The sequence below is a fragment of the Ictidomys tridecemlineatus genome, chromosome 10 (assembly GCF_052094955.1).
Source record: "Ictidomys tridecemlineatus isolate mIctTri1 chromosome 10, mIctTri1.hap1, whole genome shotgun sequence".
Lineage (NCBI taxonomy): Eukaryota > Metazoa > Chordata > Mammalia > Rodentia > Sciuridae > Ictidomys > Ictidomys tridecemlineatus.
This window is the reverse complement of record NC_135486.1, coordinates 7671205-7694652: the sequence shown is the minus strand read 5'-3', so window position 1 is coordinate 7694652 and position 23448 is coordinate 7671205. Positions and strand designations below refer to the sequence as shown.

At 34.9% G+C, this 23448-nt stretch overlaps 1 protein-coding gene across 3 annotated transcripts in view; it reads left to right on the top strand.

Annotated features, from left to right (window-relative positions):
- Positions 1-23448, top strand: part of Rc3h1 (ring finger and CCCH-type domains 1) — an 84856-nt gene that overhangs the window by 46249 nt on the left and 15159 nt on the right. For 2 of the 3 annotated variants that reach the window (XM_078022331.1, XM_078022332.1), the window contains exons 7-14: positions 1127-1259; positions 6568-6686; positions 8110-8222; positions 12665-12946; positions 13226-13437; positions 15575-15942; positions 16609-16779; positions 21488-21640. In XM_078022331.1, coding sequence (XP_077878457.1) covers positions 1127-1259; positions 6568-6686; positions 8110-8222; positions 12665-12946; positions 13226-13437; positions 15575-15942; positions 16609-16779; positions 21488-21640 — 1551 coding nt within the window. The remainder of the gene's footprint in view (positions 1-1126; positions 1260-6567; positions 6687-8109; positions 8223-12664; positions 12947-13225; positions 13438-15574; positions 15943-16608; positions 16780-21487; positions 21641-23448) is intronic. The other variant, XM_078022333.1, reaches the window with a different exon arrangement.

Genomic DNA, 23448 nt, shown 5'->3' with positions numbered 1-23448 from the left:
TGATAAAAATGGCTAGCAATCTAAAAATGCGTCAGTTATAGTATTAAGCCAAAATAAATATATAAATAGCTATGTTTTTTAATTATAATAAATTATTTAAGTATGTTTTTAAAATTATAATAAGCTTTGGTACATATATTAAGAATTAAATAAAGGCATGTCAGGATTCTAAGGATAATCGTATTATTTTCCTTTTTTTTTTTTAATGTATGCTGTTTAAAAGATTACCTCTTGAAGAGTGACCATTTTCAGGAGGAAAATTCTCATCGAAGTGTTTTCATTTATCTAGAACCCTCAATTACTATTACAAAATCAGGGTGGTAGTGTTTTCAAATTAAAGAGATCATGTTATGCCCACCTGAAGTAGATAATGTGAGAATGTGTCTCATTAAACTTTTGGGACCTATACAACCTGAGTGCTTCCAAGAATCCCAAACTAATATAAGATTGTTTGATCTGGTAGAGTTCTTGAAATTGTTTATTCCATTTAACAGAAGAGCTTCTGATGTTAGTAAGATTTATATTCAGTGTCATGATCTTAGACCCTGTAGACTGTATTTCCAAATTTTAATTATTTAGAAGGACCCCCTTAGAGCCAAAATAACACACCATGCTATGAAAACCAAAGAGCCAGGCACGGTGGTTCGTGATTATAATCCCAGTGACTTAGGAGGATGAAACAGGAGAATCACAAGTTCGAGACCAGCCTCAGCAACTTAATGATGCCCCAAGCAACTCAGTGAGACCCTGTCTCAAAATTAAAAAGTGCTAGAAATGTAGCTTGGTGGTAAAGAGATTCTGGGTTCAATCCCCAGTACCAAAAAATAATTTAAAAAAACAAAAACAATGGTACTATGAAATTGATAAATTAAGAAAGGTCCCACATTTGAAGAATGTGTAAGCAGAAGGAATAGTGTTTTATACCACATGCTTGTTTATACCCTATTTAAAACATTGTGGAGATAATGAGGAGTTTGTTTAGGTAATAAGTAATTCACTCTGGCCAAAACATATAAGGTATGTGAATAAGATAAATTTCAGAAATTTCAAAAACATCTATGAGTTGTAAGTAATCTTTATAAGAAGTATATGGTCTCTGAGAAAGTTAATATTTATATTTTTTAAGTTGCAGACCCCAGCCTCTTTTGCTCAGAGTGTTCAGGAACTAACAATTGCTCTCCAGCGGACTGGAGACCCAGCAAACTTGAACCGACTAAGACCCCATTTGGAACTATTAGCAAACATTGACCCAAGTCCAGGTAAACCCAAAGGAAACTAATGAACTGTATCTTATGTGTGTCCTCAGCTTGATTGTTCATTTGTCTTTTGTTACATTCCTCTAGAATTTCCCAGAATATTTTTTCAAGATCTTTTCTATAGTATTCTTTTTGTCCCAAATCTTCTTTCTTATTTCACTTAAAAGAATATTTATTTGACACTTTCATTTACTTAATGATTAGCTATGCTAATTGCTTCACCACGAAAATAGATCTCTTTAGGCTCCTTTATATTTCTTCTTTCTTCTATCACAAAATTGTGCTGTATTTTACCTTTCTCACCTGTGCCAAAACTCAATATTCTATATTCTTAGTTGGCATTTTCTTAATCTCATTTTTGCCTCTTCCTTGATACCTTGCTCATTAATTTTCTCTTTTTGGGTATCTTTATTTTGTCAGCCTTTTCCTATATTCTGTTTCTTGACATGAAAATATACCCAAGCTTAATTTTTTACCTAATGTTTGCATCTAAGCTATTTTAACTTGTGTTTATCACAGTGTTTATTCCTACTACTGAACTAAAACTCTGTTAATATTTGCTAGAAGTTTCCAGGTCTCTAATTCCAAAGACTTCAGACCTTTAAATTTGTCTTCAGTATTTAATAATGTTGAACACTTCTTTGGTATAGAAACTCTTCTGACCCTTATATTTCTGCAGTGTCATGTTCTCTTTTGTCTTGAAAGCTGCTTCTGTCTTGATTTGTACCACTCTTTTCCCTCCTATCCACAAACTTGTAGTCGAATTGTGCTCTTGGAACTTTGTATTCTCTGCATGCTTTGTTGATGATGGTTGTTGGTTTTTAGCATCAGGGTATTACCTCTTCATAGAAATAGACTTCCATATATTTCTATCACTGTTATCTCTTCACTCCAAATCCATTTCCCAAAAACTGCTCTGTTTCAAAGTAAGATCATCTTCATTTGATGACTGCTCTTCCTCCTGTTTCCTAACATTCTCTGATGTACGTAACCTTAAAAACCTTAGTCTTCTGTCTTGCTGCGTACCTTTTCTTTCACTTAACTGTACATATCATTTCAGACAACAGGATCTATTTGTTCTTCTTTTATAAGTTTCTCTATTCCACGCCTATTATTGCACCTTAGTGAGATGAGAACCTGGTTCCTTTTCTCTTAGACTGAATGGTTATAACTTTGTATCCTATGAATTCTTCCAATCCAGTGAAGTACTTAAGTGCTGCAAACTGGAACTTATTCCACACTCATAAACTTTCACTTATACATCATTGCTTTCAGAGGAATATTTGGAATCCTCTTACCTTTTTTTTTTTTTTTAATACATTTTTTAGTTGTAGGGCTTGGGATAAAGCTCACTTGGTAGAGTGCTTGCCTTGCATGCGCAAACCCTGGGTTCAATCCCCAGCACACACACACACTCAAAAACACACACATAGACACACACACACACAAAGGTAGATGGACACAATACCTTTATTTTGTTTATTTAGGGTTTTAAAAATTATTATTTTGGGCTGGGGATGTGGCTCTAGAGGTAGCATGCTCGCCTAGCATGCGTGCGGCCCAGGTTCGATTCTCAGCACCACATACCAACAAGGATATTGTGTTCGCCGATAATTAAAAAATAAATATTAAAAATTAAAAAAAAATTATTATTTTTTTTTTATTTGGAGGTGGACAAAATACCTTTATTTTGCTTATTTAGTGTTTTTTTGTTTTGTTTTCATGTGGGGTCGGGGATTGAACCCAGGGACTTGTGCATGCTAGGCAAGTACTCTATCGCTGAGCCACAACCCTAGCCCCTTATCTTACTTTTTTAAAGCAGCCTTCTTTTGCAGATATACTTCCAAGATTGCTCAATGAAACCACATCAAATCTCTTCCTAGAATATACAGTAAGGATGTTGTGGCTCAGTGGTAGAGTGCTTGCCTGGCATGCATGAGGCACTGGGTTCGATCCCTGGCATCACATAAAAAAATAAACTAATAAAATAAAGGTATTATGTCCATCTACAGCTAAAAAAATATTTTTTTAAAAAAGAATATATAATAAGTTTTTTTCCACTTTTTTGCTTTGATCATTCTGAGCAATTAAGCGAAATTCCACAAGCTCTTACCACTATATTAGCCTCTCTATATCTATGCCAGTATATTCTGTTGTTTTCGTATAATTGTAGATAAGCTGTTCATTGAACTAAAGCCACCCTTTCTCATCGTGCACTAGCATCACCTTGACAAGCATATTCTACCAGTGTCCTTTTTCTGATATCATTAGTTTTCCTTTATTAGAGTACTTCTATCAACATTTAAATACAGTTATTTCTCTCATCTTAACTCATTTTTAGCCCCTTTTTCCACCTACCTAGAAATGTTTTTTACCTTTTTAATAACACTTTGTTTCTGGGAATTAAACGTAGGGCTTACTCTACCACTGAGCTGTGTCACCAGCCCTGATGCCACTGTCTTGAACTCAATCCAGTCGGGCATTTTTCTCTACCATTCTATCTAAACTTACATTATCAAGGTCACAGTGACTTCCCTGTGACCAGTTCCAGAGTTCAGTTCTCAATTCTTGTATTTGACCTATCCATAGCATCTATCATTACTCTTTATTGTCTTTTCCTTGAAATGCTTTTTTCTTAGCTTCCATGTCACCACATTCACCTAATTTCCTTTTTACTTTATTAGGCTGTCCTCAGCATTTTTTCTGTTGATTTCCAATCTATAGTTGATGACTCTTGGGGTAGTCTCAAAGTTTAATCATTGCACCTCTTCTCTTTTCTACTTACATCCAATCCTAAGACAATATCAGCAAGTCTCATATGTTTAAATATCATTTATATGGTTCACAAATTTATTCTTGTTTCATCAATTCTGAGGCCTACCTTTTTTTCTGATATTAGCATTTCTGAAATTATACAGTGATATGTTTCTCTTTTGGTGCCATATAAAGTAGTGTAGACATTATAACTGATTGTCTTTTAAAATCTGAAGTAGAGTTCATCTAGCTCAGAATTTTTTCCTAGCCTGTGTGTGTGTGTGTGTGTGTGTGTGTGTGTGTGTGTGTTTGTGTGTACCCAGCCACCATAATGAGTCTTAATTAGTATTTTAAACTTTAAAAATGAGCTTCTCCCCTTATCTTGTTAGTGGCAACTCTGTTCTTTGATTTGTTTGGTTCAAAACCTCAGAAAGATCCTTACCTTCTCTTTATCTCATAGTGTATATGTGATCCATCAGCTAAATCAGTAGGCCTTACCTTTAAATTTCATTTAGAATCCACAAACTTCTAATACCGTCCTTGCTACAATCTTTATCTCTCCTCATAGATTATAGACTAGCCTCCTGTTTTTTGTATGACATACCACAAGAGCCAAAGTGATCCTATTAATTTTCTGCCCTGAAATTTTTCAGTGGCTTTCCCTCACCCAGTGTAAAAGTTAAAATCTAGCCCATGACCTATAAGTCCTCACATGGTCCGGTCTTTCATTATCTTTCTCCAGCCTTGCTAGTATGGAACCTGCCAATCACACTCTCACATCAGGGTCTTAGCAGTTTTTCTTCCCTCTTAACTAGAAATATTTCCCCTTAGTATTTCTATTAAGACACTCTGAAACCCTTTTTACAGGTCTTTTACTAAATGTAGCCTCCTGAAGGAGGCCTCCTCTGGCTTTTCTGAAAGTTTATATAACTCGCTGCACTTCTTTTCTTTGTTCTCTTTTTTCAGTTTTCATCATTTCCTAAAAACTCTGAGCCAGGTACAGTGGCACATGCTTGTAATCCCAGAAGCTCAGGAGGCTGAGCCAGGAGGATTTAAGTTCAAAGTCAGCCTCAGCAATTTAGCGAGGCCCTAAGCATCTTAGCAAGAGCCTGTCTCAAGTATAAAAGAAGAATAAAAAAAAGAGCTAGGGATGTGACTCATAGGTTAAATGCCCTGGGTTTTAATCCCCAGTATCAAAATAAATAAGTATAAAATTGAAAAATGGTGGAGCAAACACAGAAAATGCTTGCAATATAATGTTAAGTGAAAAAAAAATTAAAACTCTGTTTGATTATTTATTATCTGGATCATTTCCTTGAATATAATGGGAATTTTTATTTTATCACTACTGCTTCTCTAGCAACTAGAACAATACTCAGGCATGGTAGATGTTCCCAAAAATAATTTTTGAATAGCTGTTCACTTTCGATTCTCTGTGTTCTCCTTTTTCCCCCCTATTGAAATTCCATTTGTTCTTCAAAGCCCCATTCAAATGTTGTCTCCAAGAAGTCTTGCATGATGGCTTCAGCAAGAAGTCATGTCTAAAAATGTGTTTGCACTTGATTTTGTATTTTTTTTTAGAGATTATTTTATATTTAGCTTTATGGTTAATTATTATATAATAAAAATCTGGCACTAACAAATACTAAATGAAGACTGTAGCTGTGCTTTTATATAGTTGCTTTATCTATTAAGCTTATTAAACATTTTGTTTATCCTATACCTGAATTATGTAAAACTTCAAAATAAACATACAAATTGGCTGACTCAAGGCAGTCCATAGTTAACTTTTGTGTGAACTCCCCTGTGTTGGTCTGTATAATGTACTAAATCTGTTAGGTGCCAACATTTAAAAACTGTTAAATTTTGTGGCTGGGGTTGTGGCTCAGCGGTGGCGCGCTTTCCTGGCACGTGTGATACACTGAGTTTGACCCTCAGCACCACATAAAAATAAGTAAAACAAAGGTATTATGTCCAGCTACAACTATTAAAATACTTAAAAAATATATTTCAAAAAACCTGTTTTTAAGTTTTGACTAGGGGTATAATTAAGTAGTAGAGAGCCCTTGCCTAGCAGGTGCAAGGCCTTGGTTTCAATTCTCAGCATTTAAAAAACAAAAAAATGATAAATTTATGAATCTCAGATTTCAACGTCCCTGGGAAACTCTAGGACCAACCTTGCATCTTTACATAAGAACAACTAGTTGAAGACGCTGAGTGGTAACCATACATTTATATCAGAGATATGCTCTCCAGTCAGTGCAGTCCATGTCACACTCTGTGGTCTGTTCAATACTAAGGTTCTAATGACAGGTGCCTTTTTTTTCTGGCTTCCTTAATTCCTTTGTTACCTTTTTTTTTTTTTTCCCTGTGGTAATTTTAGTTTGTAAACACATCTTTTAAAAGAATATGTCCATTCCTTTAAAAAGGATGTTAGGTGAATAAGTTATTTGAAAGGCTGCATTATGTTTGATTTCAACTTCTTTATTAATATATTGGACCAAATATTTAATAATATTATAGTTAAAGAAGATTTTTGTTGTCATTTGTTCTATAGATGCTCCTCCTCCTACTTGGGAACAGCTAGAAAATGGACTGGTAGCTGTGCGTACAGTTGTACATGGGCTGGTTGATTATATACAGAACCATAGCAAAAAAGGAACAGATCAACAGCAGGTAAGATGCAGCTTAAAATTTAAAATAAGTCACCATGCATATACCTTGAAACTACTGTGAGTAAATCTACAGATATGAAGTCAAAAAGATAACATGAATATTTTAAGACTCTGACAATCAAAACCATGTAAATTATAAATTGGTGTGATTAGCAGCCAATTTACTGGTTTAGCCTAGTAATTTTTTCCAACATCATTAAGCTAATCCTTACTGATCTGATGTTGCACTGGTTCACTTTTCACATCAAATATATCAACATTTTATGAAGAAAGCATATTCCGTGCTAAACCTTATTCCATTTAAGATTATTCTCTGGACTTTGTATTATATATTAATTTGAGAGTAGGTATTACTGCTATATTAAGTAATCTAATACTGCTCATACAGCTGTAGATGGTTTTCCTATATTATTATATTGCAGTGGAAAGCCTGTGAATTTAATACTCTTATTAATTTCCCTGACTTAGGTAAATATTAAAAATAGATTATGCAATCTATCTTTTTCCCCTGTGGAAAGGCAAAAAATATCAAAAGTAGCCTGGGTATGATTTTCCCATTTATTCTAAACACAGATAAAGAGCTTTATTTTATGACTAAGAAATTTTGAAAAACCTAAAACTTTCAGTTGCTTTCTATTTCATTGGCTATCACAAAGAATATAGCAAAAACAATGAGACAAGCTTTTAAGGTCTGCCATTAGTGATAAAATATGTTAAACTTGGTTCACTTTTGTGTTATATTTGATATTAACCTTGAAATCCATCCTAATGCCTATCCTCAAGTTGTAAATAATAAGCTTAATGTGTACCTTTGGAGAATTTTAAGTCATTGGCATATTCGTCTGCAAGTCACAAATTGGTTATTGGACCTTTTGTACATTTTGTAGTATTTTATAGGAAATGTATATCTGTCTGAACATTGCACAAAACAAATATTAGAAGAGAGTTTATACATTCACAAGTCTTAAATTCCATTGGTTTGTTTTTCTGTTATAAAACTTGGAAGAAAGATTATAAAGTTGCCCTGAGGTTTAAGAATTTATATGATGCCATGTGTTTGAGAATTAACATCAACATTTCAGAAAAATTAGAACTTATATATATTTTTTTTAATATTTATTTTTTTAATTGTAGTTGAACATGATACCTTTATTTATTTTTATTTTTATGTGGTGCTGAGGATAGAATCCAGGTCCTCGCACATGCTAGGTAGGCGCTCTACTGTTGAGCCACAACCCAGCCCAGGCTTTATATATTTTTAACTCTCTGAGACTTAAGGAAAAATAACTTGAGAACTTTGTCTCTGGATAATTTAGATGAATATGGGGATTAATCTTATTCATCTAGATTGTGAAAATCCTAAACTGGCAAAATGGAATTTGCATTTATTTTGGTTTTGTCTGATGTTTTGATTTTGGTCTTAGCCTCCACAGCATAGCAAATATAAAACATACATGTGTCGAGATATGAAGCAAAGAGGAGGATGCCCTCGTGGTGCCAGCTGTACATTTGCACACTCACAAGAGGAACTGGAAAAGTAAGTGTGAAAAGCATGAGACAGCCTTTGGAATAAGAAATAAGTAGAACAATGTGCTGACTTTGAGAAATAAGGAGAATGGTTTCTTCAGCTTTCATATTAATTACATTGTTTCTACAGAGAAAACTATTTTGTGTTTAGGTTTATCTCAAAATGAATCATTTTTACTACAAAAAAAATTAGAATGTTAGCAATTTTCATTAATTTTAGCTAATTTTTAATAATTGTATGATGTGTTACCTGTGGAAAATTTTGCCATTGGCTCAACTTCATAGTTTTTTGAAATTTCAAGGGCAAAGACCACATTCTATCACTACCCTTCTTCCAGGTACTGGGGATTGAACCTATCAATGCTTTGCCACCGAGGAGTTACATTCCTATCCATTTTAATTTTTTATTTTGAGATGGGGTTTCATCAAGTTGTTGAGGGTTGCTAAGTTGCCCAGGCTGGCCTTGAACTTGTGATCTTCCTGCTTTAACCTCCTGAGTCACTGGGATTATAGGTATGAACTACCATGCCTGTCTTCTTTTTTTTTTTTTTTTTAAATAAAGCTGGTATGACACACCAAACTTTGACAAAGATAACACAATGAAAGAAAATTTTAGGGGTTGGGAGTATAGCTCAGAGGTAGACACTCACCTAGCATACACAAGGCCCTGTTGGGTTCAATCTCCCAACACTGTAAAACCAACAAAAGAAAGGGAAAGAAAATGACAAAAATATTAATATTAAAAATCACTCCAAATAAAACAGAATTCAGTAATTCATTAAAATAGATTGAAGAAATAACATGATCATACCCAAAGATTGCAGAATTCATTTGAATAAAATCTAACGTCAATTTTAGATCAAAATCCTTTAATACAACAGTAGATACTTTGTATTATAGTATAATAACAGTATCATAGATACTTTCTCAGCCAGTTAATTAATTATATCTTAAAAGCCACCATGGTAGCATGATACATTTAATTAGTACAATAATAATTTCATCTTATTATTAAGTCAGTAAAAAAGGTAAGATTTTTCTCCTAGAAAGTTAGTTAGCATTCTGGGGTTTTCCTCTTTGTTGTTGTTGTTATTGTTGTTGTTCTGGTATTGAATCCAGAAGCCTTCTACCAATGAGCACACCCCCAGCCCTTTTTATTTTATTTTGAGACAGGGTCTCACTAAGTTACCCAGGCTGGCCTTAAACTTGGGATCCTCCTACCTCAGCCTCCTGAGTGGCTGGGATTATTGGTATGTGCCATTTCACCTGACTCTTAACATTCTGGAATTAGTAGCTGATATATGTAAAGTTACAAAATGAACCACTGTCATGTAAAATAAAAAGGAAAACATGTAGGCCCTGTTGGCCCTAGCATATACAAGGCCCTGTTGGATTCAATCTCCAATACTGTAAAACCTACAAAAGAAAGAAAAATTGAGTTGAGTATTGGATGGTGTAGGTAGTGGTAGAGCACATGTGCAAAGCACTAACTAGGTTGGATTCCCAGCACCATGAGAGAAAAAAGTTGAAATTACAGATCCCTTATAAACAGTAAGTTCTGTGAGATCCCAATTAAAATCTCAACATGGTGATTATTAAAGGCCCAACAAAATCATTCACTTGAAAAGAATAAATACATGCAAATAGGTAGGAAAATTATGGGAAAAAAAGTCTTCAAAAGAGACTAGATTAATAGTTGTTTTATAAGCTAAGATAAATATAAAAACTGGTATTGCATAGGAACAATAGCTTAGTAAAATGTAATAGAGAGCATCTAAAAAGAGTTTGAAAAACATAGGAACTTATGTGCTCAAGGTGACATTTTACATCAGTGACAAAAGATAATGGCTGTCTCTTTGAAAGATTCTTACCTGTCTTTGTACAAAACAATGAGTTTTTATATCAGTGTCTGTATAGACATGTCATAGGAAAAACACCATAGAGTACTGAAGTATTTTTGTTGTTAAATAGTCTTAAAGAAGGAAAGAATTTTTTTGTAGATCCATGAAGAAAAAATTTCTTAAAATTGATTACGTAAAAACTAAAAACAGATATGGTGTATACACACAATTTTAAAAAGAAAGTATATGCAGATCAGATATCCCTGACACAAAATGAGATACTGCAAATATTTAAGAGAGGAGCCAGTATATTTGTGAATCATGAATATAAATGTATTAGTCCTGACTTTTGTGTTGCTTTGACAAAATATCTGGGGCTGGGTTACTTGTACAGTGGTTTATTTGGCTCATGATTCTGATGGCTGGAGGTTCAAACAGCTTAGAGCAGGTTTTTTTATGAGGACCTTCCCAGTTGTGTCATAATATAGTGAGAAAGCAAAAACAGCCAAGTTCATGGGGTGATTTTACTTGATAACAATTCACTCTTGTGAAAATTGATCCATTCCACAAGACCAGCGTTAATACCTTGCAAGGGCAGTGTCCCTATGACCTAATTACCTTCTCCTTAAAGCTTTCACCACCACCCAGTATTGCCACCATTGGGACCAAACTTTAACACCCTTGGAGAGTACACTCAACCCGTAACCAATCCATAATGAATAGATGATTCACAGAACTAATGGCCACTGGATGTGTAAGCTGTACTTAGCCTCACTATTTATTGAAGAACTGCAAATTAAAGCTATTCAGTTTTTTAAATTTATTTATTGATATTAGATATTGAACCCAGAGGTATTTTAAACTGAGGTGTATCACTATCCCAACATGTATACTCTTTGGCCTAGCAGTTCTGTGTTTGATTACTCACATTAGGATGCAAGTTTGTGTATATAATTATCGGCTATAACATTGATTTAATAGCCAAAACCCCTAAAATTAACTGTATCATAAAGGAATATCCAAGATTAAATGCAAAAATAATGACTAATATATGACCCTGTTTTTGTAAATAATAATGTTATACACATAGGAATGTGAATACTAAGCTTGGTGTATAGGGCAAAAAATGTGTATGATGCTATTTCAAATTCTAAATGGTAGTTACTTCTTCCTAGAGACCACTCTGAGCAACCAATTCAGACCTTGTCTCAAAATAAAAAAGAGCTTGATATGTAGCTCAGTGGTAAAGTGCCCTGGGTTCAATCTCAGTATTTTAAAAAATGTTTTTCTGTGCCCTTGTTTTTTTTTTTTTAACTTATGATATCTGCATAAATTTAAGCCATTATTTTGTATTGTTTACATTAACCTACTTTTAAAATAATTTCAGCTGGGGGTGTGGCTCAAGCAGTAGCGCGCTCGTCTGGCATGCGTGCGGCCCGGGTTCGATCCTCAGCACCACATACAAACAAAAGATGTTGTGTCCGCCAAGAATAAAAAATAAATTTAAAAAAATAAATAAATTCTCTCTCTCTCTCTCTCTCTCTCTCTCTCTCTCTCTCTCTCTCTCTCTCTCTCTCTCTCTCTCTCCTCTCGAAATAAATAAATAAATAAAATAATTTCAGTTTTATGTAGGCACAAATAGCATCAGCATCTCTGTAGCACTTCTGATAAAAGTCAACATTTTCAGTTATTCAAATGTTTTAATGTTGTAAATTATTATTTTTTCACAATGTGCATTGGTTCTGTTTTTGTTTATTTGTGCTAGATATTGAACTCAGGTTGTACTCTATCACTTAAGCTATCCCTTTAGCCCTGTTTTATTCTTAATTTTTAATATAGGCTTACTGTATCTCAGGAATAAATTTGAGAAAAAGCTGAAGTAAAATGTTTTAAACTGTCTTCTCAAGATCTTTTTACCAGTAAGTTTTGGAAATAGAAATCTCAACAAATAGTAAAAGTCTTAATAAACTGACTTATAATGGTAAAATGCTGATGAGTTCATTCGAAGGAATTTTGTGCTCTATCAGTGTGTTTTGTTACCTAAGATTTTATGGCAAATATGTATACACACAGTTCTTGAGTTGATAGAGAGCTAGTGCTTTCAAGAGAGAATTTCTAAGGGCAAACACACACACACATTTTTGGTACTAGAGATTGAACCCAGTGTTTCCTGTCTACCACTCTGCTACATCCTCAGCTTTTTTCATTTTTTATTTTGTTAAGTTGCTCAGGCTGGCCTGGAACTAACCATTTTCCTACCTCAGTCTCTCACATTAGAATATAAGATTTTTAAGCCGGGCGCTGTGGCTCACACCTGTAATCCCAGCAGCTCAGGAGGCTGAAACAGGAGGATCGTGAGTTCAAAGCCAGCCTCAGCAACAGCGAGGTGCTAAGCATCTCAGTGAGACCCTGTCTCTAAAAGAAATAAAAAATAAGGCTGAGGATGTAGCTTACTGGTTAAGTGCCCCTGAGTTCAGTCCCTGGTACCAAAATAAAAAAGAAAGAAAGAAAAAATATTTTCAAATGCATTTTGTTCTTGGTTTTGCCTTGATATATATATATATATGTATATATATATTTTTTTTGGTTGTACCTTTGCTTTTTGTTATAGATTTCGTAAAATGAACAAACGTCTAGTTCCCAGAAGACCTCTGAGTGCCTCTTTGGGTCAGTTGAATGAGGTGGGCCTGCCTTCTGCAGCCATCCTTCCAGAAGAAGGTGCAGTGGATCTACCTAGTAGAAAACCCCCTGCTCTACCAAATGGAATTGTGCCAGCAGGAAATACAGTAACACAACTGATTCCACGGGGGACAGATCCCAGCTATGATTCTAGTCTGAAACCAGGGAAAATAGATCATCTGAGCAGTAGTGCTCCAGGATCCCCTCCTGACCTGTACGTCATTTTTCCTCAGTTTCTTCCTTTTAAATATAAAGCAGAAGAAGAAGGAAAGATTAATGTTTTAGTTAAAGAAAACGTTTTCTTTCTTTATTCTAGTAGTTTTTAAGAAATAGCATAGGTGTGAAAATGATAAAATTTGCAAATTTGGTAGAGGAAATGACTATTAGAATAAACCAGTTTATCAAATTGTGGCCATCTTGTTTTTACATTGAACAATTTATGTACATTAGAAGTATCTTAGAGATCTTAGATTGTATAATCTTATTCCCTTAGGCTAGAATCTGTCCCTAAGAGTATTTCTGCCTTACCTGTGAATCCACATCCTGTACCTCCAAGGGGGCCGGCAGATCTGCCTCCCATGCCTGTCACCAAACCACTTCAGATGGTACCACGAGGTTCTCAGTTATATCCAGCACAAGCAGATGTTTATTATCAGGATCCTCGAGGAGCTGCCCCACCATTTGAACCAGCACCTTATCAGCAGGGTAATGGATGTTTCATTTATATCACTCACTTGTCTTAGGAGTTAAGAAAACTAGGCAGGTAAGAGTGATGATTTACATAGTGGCTTCCTTAAAACAAGTAATTGTGTTTTTGCTTTGGGAAAAAATTGAGATTTTTATGATCAACTAAATAAACTACCTTAGTAACTATGCACAGTTATCTGTATTTTTCTAGACCTATAAAATATATATATATATATATATATATGAAAAACTAACATTGGTCCTTTTGGAATTTATTGTATATAATCAATAGTAAACTGAATAAAAAACTACTTATATGTATGATTAGAGTGTGTGTGTGTGTGAGAGAGAGAGAGAGAGAGAGAGAGAGAGAAGCTGACCAAAAAGGACATCATTGAGAACTTGAGTCAGAAAAACCCATGAAAAAATGCTTCAAATAGAGGTATTAGGAATGGAAAGAAATTTATGAATGGATTAGAAAGAGTCTAGAGTCATGGAAGAGTTAGAAAACTGTTGATCCTCTAGGCATGGTGGTGCGCTCCTATGATACCAATGACTTGGGAGGCTGAGTTAGGAGGATCACACGTTTGTGGCCTGCCTGGGCAACTTAAAATAAAAAGGGGTCTGGGGTTGTAGCTCAGTGGTAGAATGCTTGCCTCACATGTGTGAGGCACTGGGTTTGATTTTCAGCACCACATATCAATAAATGAATAAAAATAAAATAATGTCCATCAACAACTAAAAAAATAAAATAAAAAGGTTTGGGGATATAATTTGTGGTAGAGTACTCCTGGGTTCAGCCCCAGTACCCTCCCCACCAAAAAAGGTAAAGGTATGGAGAAGAAAGGGGATGACTAAGGTTTAATATTTACAGTACATTATAAAATGCTGAAAGATTTTAAAATTGAAGTGTTGTATCTCTGTCAGAGATACAACAGAATGAAATGCTATTATTTGTTAAATGGAGGCCTGGTATGCATACCTGTAATCCCAGCAGCTTGGGAATCTTGAGACAGGAGATCACAAGTTCGAGACCAGCCTCAGCACTTCAGCAAGGCCCTAAGCAACTTAGTGAGATCCTGTCTGAAAATTTAAAAAAACAAAAAATTCTGGAGATGTAGCCCATAGGTAAAACAACCCTGGGCTCAATCCCCAGTACCAAATAAATAAATAGGCAATAAAGATGTCCTTTTTTTTCCTTTTCTCAAGGCTTTTAAATTTGAATCAGAAATGTCACCTCCTATACATTCAAGAGAATAATTTTTAATTGATATGACATTACTAACCAAAAAAAAAAAATGACAAAACTTGATTGATATCTTTCTTTTGACCAGGAAAAATCTAGCTATTTTTATTGAGCTGGCTAATGTGTAACTTTAAATATACTGGTACTAGTCAGGACCCAGTTGTAGATTACAGAAGTCATTCTAGCTATATTAAGCAGAAAGAGGCTTACTGCAGGAGTTTAATGCCCACGATATCCATGAACTATGGAAGCAGACTTAAGCTAGGTCTCCCAAGAATAAGTCCCAGAACTAGATGCTTATTGAATCTTTTACAATGAAAATACAGAAGTGGAAAACTTCTGTTCTAACTGCTACAATGAAATTGAAACCTACAACTGCAGCTTTATCCCAACTCTGGAACTAAGTAATAGTTACTAGATAGACACCAGCAAAATGGACTTTTTGTATGTTACCTCTCGTACCAGTAAATTCAGTTTCATATTCAGATCTGTAGTAGAAATGGAATTTCAAGGATTTCTGTAAAAGGAAACTTTTTGTTTTCCATTTTCAGTATTACATTAAGACAACACCAGAAAGAGGGTCAAACAGTAAGAACCAGTCTACTTTTGTAGATTATAAATAGCTTAGTTTTTTTTTTTCAGTGACATTTAAATTGTGTGGCTATGGGTGCATGGGCTGTTTGTATTAGGAATCAAACCCAGGGTCTCACACATGGTAGGCCTAAGGATAATTTTAGCTTCATATTCTCATAAAGCTGACCTAACAATGTAAGCAGGAGGGAAAACTTCTGAAGAAATAAGTGAATTATTAATGCTTCAGTGTTTCAGTATTTAAAATATGTGTTTGTGTATGAATGAAAATAGTTTGGCAAATTGTTGCCTTTGGTTCCTTTTCTTTCTATTATACAGGTATGTACTATACCCCACCACCATGTGTATCCCGCTTTGTTCGACCTCCACCATCTGCTCCTGAACCTGGTCCTCCCTACTTGGATCCTTATCCACCCTACCTCCAAGATCGTGTTATGAACTCTCAGTACAGCGCACAGCCACAACAGTACCCACCTATGTACCCACCTCACTATGATGGCCGTCGAGTGTACCCTGCTCAGTCTTATACAAGAGAGGAAATTTTCCGAGAAAGCCCTATACCCATTGAGATTCCACCTGCTGCAGTACCATCATATGTACCAGAGTCCAGAGAAAGATACCAGCAAGTGGAGGGTTACTATCCAGTAGCCCCTCATCCTACTCAGATCAGACCTTCGTATCCCAGAGTATGGTGTATTTTTTTTTTTCCTCATTACATAGACTTAGTTTGTTTTTGGCAGTAATTCATTAATTTCTTGGCTATGCTGATAGAATTTGATCACTTATTTTGTATAAGAAAGTTGCTTTCCTTTTAAAAATTATTTTCATAATTCAAGTAGGGTTTTTTTTTTAAGTATTAATGGGAGGTCTCCCAACTAATGATTCTTAGTTTGTGAATTTAGATGGTCTTAATAATTCCTGAATGGCATGAAGGTAAATACCTGTAATCCCAGTTGCTCAGAAGGCTGAGGCAGAAGGATTGAAAGTTTGAGTACAACCTAGGCAACTTAGTTTGACTCTGTGTCAAGATAAAACTTAAAACTAGAAAATGTAGCTCAGTGTTAAGAGTGCTTGTCTAGAGCAAGCAAGGCCTTAGGCTCAATCTCCAGTACCATGAATGAATGAATGAATATTTTGATTCTATTAGGAAATGATGGTCTCTGGCCAAGAAAAACAAACCTAAATTTAGCTTTTGGGAAACCTTGAGCATTTTAGTGCATTTCTTTTTCTTTAGTTTAAGTCAGTATTTCTGAATTTTACAGTGTGTATACAGGCTGCTTCTAATTTTAAATATATTAAACTGATGTGTTCTGAAATTCTCTGTCAATTTTAACTACTCTTTCCATTTTCAGGAGCCTCCATATAGCCGGCTTCCTCCTCCTCCTCCCCAGCCCCATCCTAGTCTAGATGAACTACATCGCCGACGAAAGGAAATTATGGCTCAACTGGAGGAAAGAAAGGTTATCTCTCCACCTCCTTTTGCACCTTCACCAACATTGCCTCCCACATTCCATCAAGAGGAAGTAAGCACATCTTTTTAGTTTTTATTAATTTTTCCTTTATCAGTTTGTGTGCATGTGTGTGTCCTGTTTAAATAATCTTTATATATTCCCAAGGTTATCTCCCTATTCCTAGAGTTATCAAGGTATTTGCTGTTTTCTTCTAAAGATTATTTTATTTTATACTTAGATGTATAATCCATCTAGAATCCATTTTTTTTCTTTTTTAATATCTTTGTTTTATTTATTTATGTTTTTATGTGGTGCTGGGGATTGAACCCAGTGCCTCATGCATGCAAGGCAAGCATTCAACCACTGACTACAACCCCAGCCCTTAGAATCAATTTTTTTTATATAAACTGTGTTGGAGACATGATCCTTTTGTGTGTGTGTGGTGTGTGTGTCTGTCTCTCTCTAAGGGTATCTCATTTATCCTGTACCATTTAATGAAATGAGCATCCTTTCCCCCTTGTCCTGCAGTTACCTTGTTATAATGAGGTGACCATTGATCTAATTGTCTTACACCAATACCATGTATCGGCCACCCCTACCACCTCCAGCCACATTCCTTTAATGTAGTTTTATTTATCATGTTAGCCAGTTGCAGCATGCACACCTGTAAACCATTGGCCCAGGAGGCTGAGCAGGAAGGTCCCAAGCAACTTGATGAGACCCTTTGTAAAATAAAAAGGGCTTGGGATTGTATATTCAGTGATAAAGTGCCCCTGGGTTCAATTCCCAGTACTGGGGAGTCAGGGAGAATTTACATAATTTCACAAAAATATTTGCTTCAGTTTTGATTAAGATTCATTGAATCTCTGAAGCTGTGCTGGAACATGTGGTAGCTAATCCAGGGGCTGGAGGTATATATCATTGGTAGAGTGCTTGCCTACCACTTAAGGCCCTGGGTTCAATCCCCAGAGCTGCCAAGAAAAAGAGGCAGGAGGAGACTCATCCAAAATGAAATGTGCTATAAGCACATTTTTTAGTACCAAAAAAAAATATTTTATTTTTTACTATCTGGATATATTGGGTTAAGTGAAATGCCTGTCTCTTTTTTTTTTTTTTTGTACCGAAGATTGAACTCTTCGGTACTAAACCACTGAGGGATATACCCAGCCCTTTCTGTATTGTATTTAGAGACAGGGTCTCACTGAGTTTCTTAGGGCCTCAGCCTCCCGAGCCTCTGGGATTACAGGTATGTGCCACCACGCCCAGTTGTGAAATGCATTTTTAAGATTAATTTTGATGGATGCAGTGGCATCTAGCAAATGGGAAAAATTATGCAGTTCAAGGCTTAGTCTCAGCAACTTGGTAAGACCCATTTCAAATTAAAAGGCAATAGGGGCTGGGGATATGGTCAAGTACCTCTGGGTTTAATTCCCTGTACCCCGCCCCCTTGCTAATTTTTTTTAAGATTAATTTTAACTGGTGGAGCTAGTGTGTTCAAGGCTGTGGGTTGTTTTCCAATACCACCCCAAAAAATTTAATTTCACTGTTTTTTTAATTATTATTTTTTAATGTGTCTACTAGAAATTTAAAACTATATATTTGAGTAAAATATATTTCTATAGAATAGTGTTGTTTTAGATCAATTTTGAAAGAAGTGACATCTTTAGAAATCAAGTTTCCATGAACATGATATCTCTCTCCATTTGTACAAGTGATTCCCCACCCCCCACCCGCGCCCCATGATCCAATGGAGAGTCTTGCAAGTGCCCTACCACTGAGCCACACCCTCAGCACTAACTAATGTTTTTAACATAGAGAAATTAAGTAGACTTTTGTGTATTCTGCTCTTTTGCAGGCTAAATTTCCTGACTAATTCTAATATTTGTTAATGGGTTCTTTTGGGTTTTCTGAGCACATAGTCATGTCCTCTGAATAATTACCAGCTGTTTCCTTTGTATTCCTTTTGTCTCTTGTTTATACTCCAGAATAATGTTGCATAGAAGTATAATAGCCGGTATTCTTTACTCATTGGTAATTTTTGAGTAGGTAACGCTTTTAGTAATTCACTATTATTATGTTTGCTCTAGGTTTTTTGGTAGAAGATCTTTATCAGATTGTTTCCATTTATTGTTTTACAATTTTTGTGTTTAGTAATGAGAAAATTAACAGGATGGTAATAAAGAAAAAAAAAAAAGCAATACAGGTAGTCAAAGTTGGAAAAAAACAAGAGCCCTAAAATAAAGTTGCTTAAAACAAACGAACAAACCAAAAGCTGGTTAATGTAGTAGGCATGGTAGTATAAACCTGAAATCCCAGCAGCCGGGGAGGCTGAGGCAAGAGGATCTCAAAGTCAGGACCATCCTTGGCAACCTAGGGAAGACCCCATTTTTTCAAAATGGGCCAGGGAGGTAGCTCTGTGGTAGAGTGTCTCTGGGTTCAGTCCCCACTACTGAAACAATACCAAAAACTAATTAATGTACCATAGGACAGTAAACCATAACTTTGGATTTTACCTTCTTTGTATTTCTACAAAACAGTGCTAATAGTTATTGTGAATGTATGTTGTCTTGCATCTTTTTAATGTTTATCTGATCTGTAGTGATTTTTTTCTTGGTTGGTCTTGCTATGGATTTGTTCATTTTATTTGTGAAACAAAGCCAGCTTTTTGCTTTGTTGATCTTATTTATTTGTTTGTTTTGTTTTGTTGTTTTATACATAGTACTTAAGCTTATAGTTATATACATTTTTTGAAAGACAGCACATAGTGGTCATTTGGTAAATAATAACTGTTTATTTTATATTTTAATTTTCATTAAAATTAATAATGCCTCGTTGTTAAAGAACTTTATATAGAACTATCTTAGGACATAGAAAACTCTACATATTTAAGCTTCAATTTTTATTATAAACAGCTTACATATAGTTGTACTAAATTCAAACATTATAGAAATACATAACATAGAAATAATTTTCCAAAATCCTGTTTTCTGTAGCTACTGTTAATTTGTTATGTATTTCATTTTCTTTGTGTTCCTATACTAACATTATTTTCTACTAGGATGATTTGATAATACATTTTGAGATTTTATGCCTGTGTTTTGCATTTTTTTGCTTACAGTTTATTTTTACTTAACTAGTTACTCTGTATGTTTATATATAAATTTATCCAATTCTTTTAACAGCTGCATAGCACATTATATTTGGGGTGAAAGGGTGTGCTTTTTAGTAGATAGTATGTTTTAAAAGCTAGCTGTTATACATGAAGTTTGAAGATGAAGGGGAAATATAAAGGAGTTGAAATTTTTCAAAAGTGGTAGGGCAATCAAAGGGAAAGATGTTTTGAACAACAGAAACAGAAATTGTGGTTGAAGTGAGTATTGATGAGCACATAGCCTTGCTCAGTGCAGAAGGCTATACTTATGACTCAGAAGAGATCCTTAAGTATAAGACTTAGATCCTCTTAAGTGTACCAGCAGCCCATAGATAACAGTAGATCTACATATTCTTGTGATAAAGTGAAAGCAGTGTTAAAGTTCTGGTTCTTGTTCTGTTGTGGTTTAGCTTTGATTAGATTGTATCTACATTTTTCTCTATTGAACTTGAAGAATTTATGAGACAGTGTACAGGAAACCACTTTGAAAATGCCAAATATTATGTAAAAGTGAATATAACAATAGCTATTCTCTTACTAGTTAATTGCAGAACTTACATTAAGAAGATAAAAATTATGCATATTATCCTTTTTACATCCTTGAATCATCCTATGGACCAGAATTTATTCAAGATAGGAATTATTGCTGTTAAAGAGATTTTAATAAAGAATTGTTACATCTGGGGCTGGGATTATGGCTCAGTGGTAGATCTCCCGTCTAGCATGTTCCAGGCCCTGGGTTCGATCCTCAGCACCACATAAAAATAAAATAAATAAGATAATGTGTCCAGTTACAACTAAAAAATAAATATTAAAAAAAACATGAATTGTTACATCATCATCCACTGTGCTTTAAACTGTATTTAATGTTTTTGTTTATCTGTTATTAAAGGCAGCATTGAGGGGGATCTAGGAAAATCATGCCTTAATACATATTTGTTTAAATGTTGATTTCATCTAATGTAATGAAGAAAAGGATGGGCAAACCTGTAAAATCCTGGCTTGATTCCTTGTAGGAAACTGAGATACTTCTTTTTGACCTCTCAATAACAAAGTGTGATGGCTAAAAATATCATTCTTTACTAAAGCTATTCGTTTCATAAACTATAAAAATTGACACTTAAAAGTCAAATATAGGGGCTGGGATGTGGCTCAAGCGGTAGCGCGCTCGCCTAGCATGCGTGCGGCCCGGGTTCGATCCTCAGCAGCACCACATACCAACAAAGATGTTGTGTCCACCGAGAACTAAGAAAAAAAAATAAATAAATGTTAAAAAATTCTCTCTCTCTCTCTCTCTCTCTGTCCCCCTCTCTCACTCTCTCTTAAAAAAAAAAAAAAAAAAAGTCAAATATACAGGCTGGGGTTGTGTCTCGGCAGTGGAGTGCTCGCCTAGCATGTGCAGGGCCCTGGGTTTGATCATCAGCACCACATAAAAATAAAGTAATTGTGTTTAACTACAACTAAAAAATAATATTTTTTTAAAGTAAAACACTTTATTGCTTCAGCTTGATGTTCTGAGAAATTCCTTGCTTTCTCTGTCTTGTTACTCATAGACCCATTTCCTGTTTTTTTTTTTTTGTTGTTGTTGTTGTTTGTTTGTTTTGTTTGTTTGTTTTTCTTCATCTATAGTTTTTGGATGAAGAATTGAAGGTAGCTGGGAAATACAAAGGAAATGATTATAGCCAATACTCTCCTTGGTCATGTGACACCATCGGCTCCTACATTGGAACCAAAGATGCAAAACCCAAAGATGTTGTGGCAGCAGGGAGTGTGGAAATGATGGTATGTGTAATGGATAAGCCATTAAATCAAGAGACGCCAAGTAAATTTTTACTCATTATAGTCTAGACACAAATAATTGAGCTTTGCTTTAGAGTTTCAGATGATAGTCTTCTCTGCCGTTGAACTGCATTGAAACTATATGGTTCTTTTGTTTCATTCAAGTAAAAGTAAAAATTTATTATCTAGACAAAAGAACATTTATTGTATTTCTTAACAGGTGGTAATTTCCCACCAATTATTTAGAACCCAAGCTAAATTGTTTTATATAATTAAGATTTTGGGCTTCACCAAATAAAACTTTTTTACAGCTCTAAAAAACAAAGTTGAATCTAGTGAATAAGAGTATTATTTGAGTGAGAATTAAAGCTGATTTAGATTCAAGTGAGCTCTGATATTGAAATTTATTATTCTTAAGTTATCTGTTTTATCTTAATTGCCTTTTTATTTTTTAAAGAAATGAAATTTTCCAGAGTTTGTGGCAGGAGCATTGCAAGTTTGAAACCAACGTGGGCAACTTAGCAAGACTGTCTCAAAATTAAAAGTCTGTAATGGTTGAGATTAGCTTGGTGGTAGAGTGCCCTGGGTTCAACCCCTGGGCAAAAAAAAAAAAAAATGATGGTAATCACTTATACACTGGTAGCACTATAAATAAATGGTTTAATGTCTGTAGTATAAACACAAATAGATGACAGCTTCCAAAAAAACAGAGATAGGGATATAAAGGAGAACAAGCAAAAACAAGCCTTTAGGTGTTGGGTTTATATAGTTCAGTGCTGTGGTACTTCCCTAGCACTTGTGAGGCCCTGGGTTTAATCCCTAGCACATGTGCACGCGCGCGCGCACACACACACACACGCACACACACACACACACACACATGCTCGCTCGCGCACCTTTGTGTTTTTCTGTGGCACGATTCAGGAAACATTGCATTTAGGCCATATATAAGCCTTTTCACTGGAATAAGATGAGGAGGTGGAGTTAAACAGGAACCCTTGTTTTGGACATGGTGTACTTTCTGAAAGGATTATTACATTAAAAGTATATGCATACTATATTATAACATATATCATATATTAATATTACTATATATGATATTTTAGGTATTACCAGTAAATTTTAATATTTTTTTTAAGTACATATGTGGTGTGGGGTTGTGGCTCAGCTCTCACATGTGCTCCTCCAGCACATGTGAGACCCTGGTTTTGATCCTCAGCACCACATAAAAGTAGATAAATAAATAAAGGTATTGTGTCCAACTATGACTTAAAAAAAAAAAAGTACCATATATGCTATCAAAATAAAGCTAATTTCCCCTAAATCAGTCAAGAATGAAAATGTTCTTAACACAATCTAAGTGTAATCTAGTTGTAATTGAAAATCTCCCACAGAGGCACAAAAATTCTAGCTCAGTGTTTCTCAGACACACTAATCTGTATACACATTACCTAGGAATTAGTCTCTCTCTACCACCCTATATATACAATTTGTATGTATAACATTATACATCATATATATGTGGATAAATACATGTTTCTATCAGGTGCTGTGGCATATGCCTGTAAATCCTGGCCACTCTAGGGAGCCTTAGGCAGGAGAATTGCAAGTTTAAGGCCAGCCTCAGCAATTTAGTGAGACCCTGTCTCAAAAAAATAAAAAGGGCTAATGGTGTAGCTCATTAGTAGAGCATTTAACTAGTATGTTTAAGGTCCTGATTTCAGTCTACCACAAAAACTATCTGTGTGAGAGTATATTTGTATGTGTGCATACTTGGTCATGATATAAAATATATTTTTGACTATGAGGAG